At 39.4% G+C, this 10,452-nt stretch overlaps 1 protein-coding gene across 1 annotated transcript; it reads left to right on the top strand.

Annotated features, from left to right (window-relative positions):
- The first annotated feature begins 3,111 nt into the window (after positions 1 to 3,111).
- On the top strand, positions 3,112 to 6,935 carry LOC109377987 (olfactory receptor 7A10-like). The gene is made up of 2 exons (XM_019634454.1): positions 3,112 to 3,176; positions 5,954 to 6,935. Exons 1-2 carry the CDS (start codon positions 3,112 to 3,114, stop codon positions 6,933 to 6,935), a joined length of 1,047 nt encoding a protein of 348 aa, XP_019489999.1.
- Positions 6,936 to 10,452: the final 3,517 nt, after the last annotated feature.

Below are 10,452 nucleotides of genomic sequence, written 5' to 3' on the forward strand. Positions count from 1 at the left end.
CTGCTCAGATGAGCAATTATACAGAGGTGGTAATCAGCTTGCTTCCCATAAATTAATGGAGGAATTTGGTAGCATATCAACTGGCCCTGGTATGAGACTATGAAAACAACCAAATCGCTTACTCCTTCAGTTTGCAGAATTACCTTTTAAGAGAAGCAGTTACATGTGCAGGTTGGCACCAAGCAGTACAATAGAAAGAACAGACCTGGAAGACAGACCTGAGTTACAATCCAGGTGCATGTGGTATGTGGCGAGAGCAGTGCAAGGCCACCATCTTCACGGGTGTGCCCACCTGTCCACCAGGAGTCTGTGAGCTATATGAGAGTGCAAAAGTGTGTAAGGTTCCTGGAATATAGTTAGGCACAAATAAATGGTGCTAAGATGATTAGAGAAGGTTTTACAAAAATAACTCATACTAGGGAATTACCTGTAAAGCAACCTCATGCTGTGTTCTAGATTCACAGCTTAGAAAACGCATTCTGCTAGACATTGTTCTCCAGAGTCTTGGACTGCAGCTCCCTGTTTAGTCATCAGGGGACCCTGCAAAACTTTAATTATCTGTGAAACATTGTTAAGCTTATTGTACTATGTTTGCAAAAGCAGGAGATGAGGCACATTGAAACAAAACAAAAAGATACCATGTCCTCAAACCCTTACTTCACCAGAAAGCTAAATTAACCGGAAGAACCTTTTCTGAAACTTCTAGTTGTTCTTGTTTTATTGAAATTTAAACATGAGGCTTGACAATAACTTTACTGGATGGTGCCAGAGCACAAGCCATTTTTAGAAAAACATTATTAATATTTTAAGCTTCTTTATAAAACCATTGAAGCCTGCATAAAGACTGCTATGTGAATAATTAGGCAGCATTATGCATTTAGCACAAAAAGCATATGGGGGGGGTGGGTGAAAAAAATTGTACGTATGTAAAGAAATGTTATCTATGTATTAGTTTTCGAAGTTGAATTAAATTACGGTAGCAATGGGTAGTATGACGTTCCCTCAAAAAATGGCATTAATCAAATGCATGCTAGTGTCATTCATTGTATTATAATTTTAATACAGTTTTTCATTTCTTAAATGTGTATAAATGTTTTTGGCACCCTCTGTATGTCCACAAACTGGTGTGTAGATAAACAAAATGTGATATATCCATACACTCAAATACTATTTAGCAATAAATAATAAATAGGAAAGAAACAGTAAAAAAAAAAACCCAAAATAAAACAAATTACAAACAAAAAGTAAAAACCACTGAAGCCCACAGGATATGCTAGTGGTGTGACATATGTTTTCAACTTTTGTATTATGAAAAATATTAAACATAGAGAAAAAGTGAATACTAGTACAGTGATCACCTACATGTTCATTACATACATTTAACACATAACATTGTAATATTTGCTTTGTCTGTATTACATTTCTGCTAGGAAGCATTTGAAAGCACACAGTATGACACTTCATTAAAATACTACGCATGCATTGTTTTGTATCAACCATCCTCTGTCAGCACTATTGCACTTAGGAACATCGGCAAGAACTTCCTGATATTTAATATTTAGTTCACATTCAAATCCCCTCTGGGGAAAGTTTTGAGCCAAAGTTCAGTCCCCGCGTTGGTATAATTTCGTATCATATAAAAGCAATTATCACAAGAGATCTCAACCAATACTTGACTTGTGAACAGTACTGAAGAAATACATGCGTTACTGCCCTCAAGTTGCTGTAAGGAGCTCTGATGAGACAAAAATACCAGTGTGTGACCCTGAGATGAGAAATGAGCCTCAACAGATTGTAAGCCCAAAGTAAAACGTGATCAGTAGTGGGTCAACATGTGGTTCTCTGTGTCTTCTCGCATCATCAGCAAGAGGGCATTTGGGACTAAATAGGCTGAATGGGTGAATGCCACCAATATGGAGTAACATTTACACTTGAGTTATATGTGCCTCATGTCCTTTTGCATGACACTTAGTAAATGGTGCGTGAAAATACAGCCCTCATTTTCAGAAGGGTCAATGTGGACCTGCAGGGAGAGCAAGAATGTTCCTGAAATAATGAAATTGGAAGAGAGGACTCAGTGACATAGGGTTGAGGTGGTGGAGAAACAGCCCAGCAGACACCTGGGGATTTTGAAAGAAATATGAGGCAAAGCTGTCCAACGGAATTTTCTGCAAAGAAGATATTCTCTGTCTGCACTGTCTCATGTGGCAGCTGCTATATTGAACACTTGAGGCTAGTATGAGTGGGGAATGAAATTTCAAATTTTCAAATTTTATTTAATTTGAATTATAATTTTCAAATAGTCTCACATAACTACTGGCTACTGTGTTGGACAATATAGCTCTTAGTTCCCAAACAAATGTCCCTCAGGCCACTGAAATCCAAGAGGATTTCAGCAAGATTCACAGCGTTCACCAGACCAACAGTAATAATGGGGGACCATTGAGCCAAATTTGGTTCACCTTCTATTTCTTGCTGACTCCATTTTTCTAATACAAGTTCTGTTTTTGAAGATGTGTGTCTTCTGTACAATGTTCGTAGACAAAATTATGAGAGCTGTTTTAAGGAAATAGAGAAAAGATGAAAACTTCATCTTACGGGAAAAACCTCTTTCCTATTTCATTTTGCCTTTTCAGGAGGCTGGTAACTTGTATGTTGATATTTTTTTTAAATCGCCAGGTTTATCACCTTTTCAAGCTTCTAACATGCATATTGTATAATTCTAATACAAGGTCTGGGAACAGGATACTTGCAGATTCATGGACTGATGTCCTATAAATTCAGGGAGATCACAACATATAGCAATAAAACTAAAAGCAGAATTCTAAACTGGTCATTTGGGATCAGAGACTCATTAGGAAAAATTGCCTTTCTCTTTATTCCAGAGGCCCCGGGGGGGAAATTGTGTGCTTAGCAGTTGGAATAAGAAGAAGGAAATGTGCCTGATGAGCAGATACAGACAGCGCTGTAACGCCTCCTCTGTGCGTCTCTCAGCTTGTACCATGTTGGTGCCCAGGACCTGGGTGTTGCTGTTGAGTCCTCAGCTGACTGTGAACTGATGCTTCACTCCTTCCTGCTGTCTCATGTGGGGACAGAGATTCAGTCTCCATCATGAACCTTCCAGGGAGTAATTCAGACTTCCACACAGAGGCCTCCCTCTCAGAGACCCCATCCAGGTGAGTCTGAGAGCCCAGCAGGTACTGAAGGAAAGGGTCAGAGAGGAAGGGATCTGAGGAGTCTTCCCTGAGTCACTGCGACCCTAATCAGCCCAGAGAGTAGAGATCACCGTGTCTGTGTTTGGTTAACTAATTGATTTATAATTAATTCATTTAATATATTAATAAGGATGCTTGAATCTGCACTACAGGTTCCATAGTTAACAATTAAGTGACAGGCATGGATGTCTGTAAAATGAGTGAGATGCATAAAATGATGGCAGTACAATGAAAACATATCTGAGGAGTTTGCTGTTTGAGGAGCAGAAAAGTAGTGTTAGGTGTGGAGCCAGTGCAGTGAAATGAGAGCGTTTGTATGAAATTTCTAAATGGGGTGTATTTGAGCATGTTGTGTCGTCACTGAAAAGATCCAGATTAGTGGAGGTAGAAAGTACCTTAAAACAGCCAAACAGCCATTCATGAGACATACATGGCAGGATCTTCTCTTATGCAGGGTATTTACATAAAAAAATTATTTAATAAGTCTATTGAGGAATACTAAATAGTTTTACTTTTAAATTTTTTTCTTACTTTTAATTATTTTATTACTGGCTAGGCTGCATATATTTTGGTTTGTTACTTGTTTAAACTCTTTGGAACAGGTAGTAGTAATTCCTATCCCACACTCAGCCTTGCCCCCTGGTGGTCATTGTCGTCTATATTTTTAATGAGAAATTCTGTCATGCACTGGGGAGTATAAATGGAAGATCGAACAACTTCTAGGCAAAGAGTACACAGTGCTGAGAACAAAACAGTTCAGTGATGGAGAAATTATGTCTATAGCGTTGGGTTTCGTCTAGAGTTTCAGGGGAAGTTCTGTTTCCCTTCCTATTTCAGTTGTATTCTGCCCACCTGCCTTCCTTGGCTCATGGCCATTCCTCCGTCTTCAAAGCCATCAGTTTAGCTTCTTCATCTTGTCTCTCGCTTCTACATCTAGAAGACCATTATAGTTGCCTTAGTGCCACCTGGATGATCCTGGCTCATTTTTAAAAGTCAGCCGATGAGCAAGCCTGTCCATCTTCTACACCAATCCTCCCTTATTATGAAAGTATCCAATGCGAAGGCACTGGGATAGGGTGTGGACATATTTTGGAGGCCCTTATTCTGCTCATTACAAAGTCTGTTAAAAGTGTATTATTCCGTGCCCCTCAGGGGCCCTTATATAAGAGAAATGAACACAGAATTTATCACAGTTTCTAAAATGAGTGAATACACTATTGCTTTAAAAATTCATGCAAAGAAATACTTGGTTGAGAAGAACTGAAATTGCCTACACCTGACTCTGGCACAGGACCTCAGCCTTGCTATGCAGAGCGTGGTCCACAGACCAGGACCTGCAGCATCAACACCCCCGGGGAGTTTGTTAGAAATGCAGCCTCTCTGAGCCCCCAGGACCTGCTGACTGAGATTCTTATTTCTGGTGGGATCCTTGTTGATTCATAAGCACACTCAAGTTGAAGTGCTGGTCTTGACTAGGTTTGCTCACCTTCTCCCGGTTGACATTGTGGGCTGAATAATAATTGAGTGGGGGTGCTTTCCAGTGGATTGTAGGTGTTTAGCAGTATTCCTTCAGGCAATGCCAGACACCTCACTCACAAAATCATTTCTGGATGAGAAACACTGCCAAGAAGCAATGAAAAAAATTATAATCAAGTCCCATCAGATATTCTGATATTAATTTTGGACAGATCATTAACCCCTTCTGCTCCACCACAGGGCCTTTGCACTTGCCATTCCTCCTAAGTACACACTTGCCCACATAACACTGCCTCTTTCTCCCTTTCTTCACTGAGGTCTCTGTTCAAATGTTAACTTGTTTGTAAATCTTAACTAAATGCCCATGAAATAGAGAATACACAGATCAGTATCTTTTTCTAGGACATGCTCTCCTTTTCTTTTTAAAGATTTTTATTGGGGAATTGGGGGATGGAAACAGCGCTGGGGAATTGAGGGAAGGGGAACAGACAAGTTGCTGTCCGTTTTGTTCTTCAGTCTAGTTGTGGAGGATGTTGCTTCACTGACCCAAGTTGGCAATATCATTACTCTCTTCTCCGGTGAGGCAGATCAGTCATTGGCTTTTGGACGGCCACTCACTGCGGCTGCTGGCCGTTCATGCTGGCTGCTGGCTAAATATGGTAGCCCATTGCAACCCACTGCCACAGGGGCTGCAGCCTACGCCATAGCCAGCGACTCATGGCAGCCCAGCTCCAGGTTGAGCTGTTGTTCAGCATCTTAGCTCTGGAGGGCAGCGTCACTGGTCCTCATATGTGGGATCTGAACTGGGGCCCTCTGGTGTCCCAAGCCAGCTCTTAACCACCATGCCACTTGGCCGGCCCGGCTTTTCTTAATATTATCTATCACCAGCTGAAATGTTATATTTTTATTATTAACTTGTATATTTTCCTCCATCATTGACTTGTATGAACTTCTGTTTTTCAGCAATCCAATACTCACAGACTAGACAGTACCTAAAACATGGTGAGCACTCAATTTATATGCCTGAAATACATGAAGAATTTCTCATTAAAACCATAAAATACATGTCTCTTTTGAAAGATGCAGATTGGGACAAAAATTCCTAATCTGAGATGGCATAGCAAACCCCTAGAAGGAACCAGATCCACACAAAAGTATTGAAATTAATCACTTGGGAGCAAAATATAAATTGTAGCATTAGAGCTATGTGAGTAATGTCAGTTTTTATGAAAATTACTTATGCTATTTTCCTGTCTTGGAAGTCACCTCTTCTTCCTAGAAACAGGGAATATTACAAGAGTTTCAGAATTTCTTCTCCTGGGACTTTCAGAGGAGCCAGAACTGCAGCCCCTCATCCTTGGTCTTTTCCTCTCCATGTACCTGATCACTGTGTTGGGAAACCTGCTCATCATCCTGGCCGTCAGCTCAGACCCCCACCTCCACACGCCCATGTACTTCTTCCTCTCCAACCTGTCCTTTGTGGACATCTGTTTCACCTCCACCACCATCCCCAAGATGCTGGTGAACATCCAGACACAGAGCAAAGGTATAACCTATGAAAGCTGCATCACCCAGATGTATTTATTCACAGTCTTTGGCACGTTGGATGTCTTTCTCCTGACCGTGATGGCCTATGACCGCTTTGTGGCCATCTGTCACCCCCTGCACTACATGGTCATCATGCACCCCCAGCTCTGTGGACTGCTGGTTCTGGTGTCCTGGATCATGTGTGTCCTGAATTCCTTGTTACATAGCTTAATGGTGGTGAGTCTGTCCTTTTGCACAGACTTAGAAATTCCCCACTATTTCTGTGAACTCAATCAGATGATCCAACTTGCCTGTTCTGACAACTTTCTTAATAACCTGGTGATGTATTTGGCAGCTGTGCTAGTGGGTGGTGGTTCCTTGGCTGGTATCCTTTATTCTTACTTTAAAATAGTGTCCTCCATACGTGCAATGTCATCATCTCAAGGGAAGTATAAAGCATTTTCTACCTGTGCGTCTCACCTCTCGGTTGTCTCCTCATTTTATCGGACAAGTCTAGGAGTGTACCTCAGCTCTGCTGTGACCCACAGCTCACAGTCAAGTGCAGCAGCCTCAGTGATGTACACTGTGGTCACACCCATGCTCAACCCCTTCATCTACAGTCTCAGGAACAAAGATATAAAGGGGGCTCTGAAAAGATTCTTTGGGATGACCGATCTTAAAAGGACACTCATGCTGAGGCTGAAAAAGTGCCCTTGATTTCTTGGCTCGAAGTCCAAATTCAGACATTGTGATTCTTTAATCAGATGGTGTTTGTAGACTTATTTTATTTATATTCTGGAATTTCTGTTTGTTTGAGTCTAACTTCTCTATGTAATTTTAAAAAAATATTTATTTTTTTCAGTTACAGTTGATATTCAATAGTATTTTATATTAGCTTCAGGTGTTCACTATAGTGATTAGACAGTTACATAATTTAAACAGTGATCCCCTCATTAGTCTAGTACCCACTGGCACCATACATACTTGTTGCAATATTATTTACTATATTTTGTATGCTGTACTTTATGTCCCTGTGACTATTTTGTAACTACCAAGTTGTATTTCTTAATCCTGTCACTAATTTCATCCAGGCCCCCAAACCCCACCTCTCTGACACCATCAATTTGTTCTCGGTATCTATGAGTCTGTGTCTTTTGTTTGTTCATTTGTTTTGTTGTTTAGATTTCACATATAAGTGAGATCATATGGTATTTGTCTTTCTCTGTCTAACTTATTTCACTTAGCATAATACCCTCTAGGTCCACCCATGTTGTCATGAATGGTAAGATTTCATTCATTTTTATTGCCAAGCAATGTTCCATTGCATATAATTGTGTGTACCACATCTTCTTTATCCAGTCATCAAGTGAATGGCACTTAGGTTTATTCTATATCTTGGCTATTTAAATAATGGCGCAGTGACCATAAGGTTGCATGTATCTTTTTTTTTTTTTTTAGCTGAGCCATCCTGCCATCGGTTGGCAGCTCAGCGGCTGCTTAGCTCAGGCTGGACTCGAACCGCTGTTGCTCAGAGCTCAAACTCTTGAGCGAGCTCTTAACCAACTGAGCCACTCGGCTGGCCCTGCATATATCTTTTAAATTACTGTTTTGGATTTCTTAGATACTCAGAAGTGGCATTGCTGGTCATAAGGTAGTTCTCTTTTTAATTTTTGAGGAAATTCTATAACACAGTATAGAATTCCTGTACATAGAATTCTGTGTTCCGTAGTGGCTGCACCAATTTGCAGTCCCACCAACAGTGCACGAGGGTTCCCTTTTCTCCACATTCTCACCAACATTTGTAGTTTGTTGATTCCTCATGATGGCCACTCTGACAGGTGTGAATTTACATTTCATTGTGGTTTTAATTTGCGTTTCTATGATGATTAGTGATGTGGAGCATCTTTTCATATATCTAATAGGCATCTGTATGTCCTATTCGGAGAAATGTCTATCAGGTTCTCCTCTCATTTTTTAATGTGATTGTTCTTTTGAGGTTGAGTTGTATCAGTTTTTTATAAATTTTGGATATTAACCTTTTATCAGATGTATCATTAGCAAATGTCTTCTCTCAATCAGTTGGTTTTCTTTTTGTTTGGTTGATTGTTTTCTTTGCTGTGGAAAAACTTTTTAGTTGGATGTAGTTCGATTTGTTTATTTTTTCTTTTGTTTCTCTTGCCCAAGGAGATATATTAGAAAACAAATGTTACTATGAGCAATGTTGGAGAATGTACTGCCTATGTTATCTTTAGGAGTTTTATGGTTTCGGGTCTTATACATAAGCCTTTAATGTATGTTGAGTTTATTCTTGTATATGGTGTAAGAAGTTGGTCCAGTTTCATTTTTTTGCATATATCTGTAGACTCTCTTTACCTCACTGTATGTTCTTGCCTCATTTGTCACAGATTAAATGACTATGTAAGGGTCAGTTTATTTCTGGGTTCTGTATTCTTTTCCATTGAATTATGTCTGCTTTTTATGCCAGTACCATGCTGTTTTGACTTATAGCCTTGTATTATGGTCTGATATCAGATAGCATGAAATGTTCAACTTCGTTCTTTCTCAAGAGTGCTGTGACTATATTGGGTCATTTGTAGTTCCATATTACTTTTAAGATGATTTGTTCTAGTGTTGTGAAAAATACAAAAGTAATATGCAGAAATCAGTTGAATTTTTATACACCAATAATGAACTCCCAGAAAGAGAATAAGGAAAAGAATCCCATTTATAACTGCATCCAAAAAACACCTAGGAATAAATTAAGGAAGGAGGGCAAAGACCTGTACTCAGAAAAGTGTATGACACTGAAGAAATAAACTGAAGAGGATACAAATAAATGGAAGCATATATGGTGCTATTGGACAAAAAGAATTAACATTGTTAAAATGTCCATACTACCCAAAACAATCTGTAGACTCAGTACAATCCCTATCAGAATACCCATGGCATTTTTCTCTACACAATTTTAGTAACCATTTGATTCAGCTTCCTGCTCTGTGTCAAATAGACAGTTTTTTCCTTGTTCTTTTTTCAACCTTCCTACATTTTTTTCCAACCTTGATCAGAAATCTTTGGAAATTCCTGTTTACTTCATGGGCAACATGGATTTCTACAGAATAATTTCCTCTCAAAAGATATATATTATTGCAAGTAATGTGTTGTTGTTTGATGGACAGAATAGTCACAAGTTGCATTACTCATGTGGAAACATTTTCTTTTGGCTACTGAGCCAATTTATGTGATTTTATTTCAAAGGAATATCTGAAACCACAGTTTTCACTTTTGTGTCTTTCTTTTTACATCAGTAGCTTCACTGCTCTTCCTGATAATGTGGACTTCATCATTGTTCACGTTAAGTCTCAGCCTGTTTTGTTGATAGTGTTGCTATAGGCTGGGAAGGCCTAAATTAACATGAAGCTGCAAGAATTAGAAATTTAAACATATGGATTTAAAGTAGAATGGTTGACCTTAATATTAGTAATGAATTACATTTCTATCTTAATGCACACAGGCCTGAAAGTCAGAACCACATTTACTTTATGTAATGGAGAATGCATTAGGCCAGCTAATGGAGCAAATTCCCTAAATTGACTTTACATGACTTCTTCTACTTAAGGTGGGATTTCAACACAAATGCACTTACCTGAGGGAAGCAAATAGGATAAAGAGAGGATAAAATTTACTATCCTACAAAAAATTATATATATTTATTACATAAATGTATTACTTTCCTGTTGTAACAAATTACACAGTAGGGGTATATAGAAAGAAATTCATGTTCTTACTGTATTAGGTTTTAGACCCCTGAACAAGTCTCAATGGACTAAACTCAAGATGTCTGCAGGGCAGTTTCCTTCTGGAGGCTCCAGGAGAGAGTCCATTTCCTCTCACGTTCCAGTTTCTCGTGGCCACAAGCATTCCTTGGCTCCTGGCCTCTCTCCATCTCTAAAGCATCAGTGGAGCATCTTCCAATCTCCCTCTGATTCCAACTATTCCTCCTTTACTTGCTTCTACATTCTAGGCGTGCGGTCATTACAGCAGTCCCACCTGCACAATCACAGCCAATCTTCTTATCTTAAAGCCGCAGACTTATAGCACAAGTATTCCAACCTCTACCTTAACCCACCACTTACTATAACAAATAGAATATTCAAAGTTTCCAGGGATGATGATGTGGACATTTTGGAGGCCCTCATTCTGCCTGTTACAAAATCTTTTTCAGAACTGTTTTATC

The sequence above is a fragment of the Hipposideros armiger genome, unplaced genomic scaffold (assembly GCF_001890085.2).
Source record: "Hipposideros armiger isolate ML-2016 unplaced genomic scaffold, ASM189008v1 scaffold_1679, whole genome shotgun sequence".
NCBI lineage: Eukaryota > Metazoa > Chordata > Mammalia > Chiroptera > Hipposideridae > Hipposideros > Hipposideros armiger.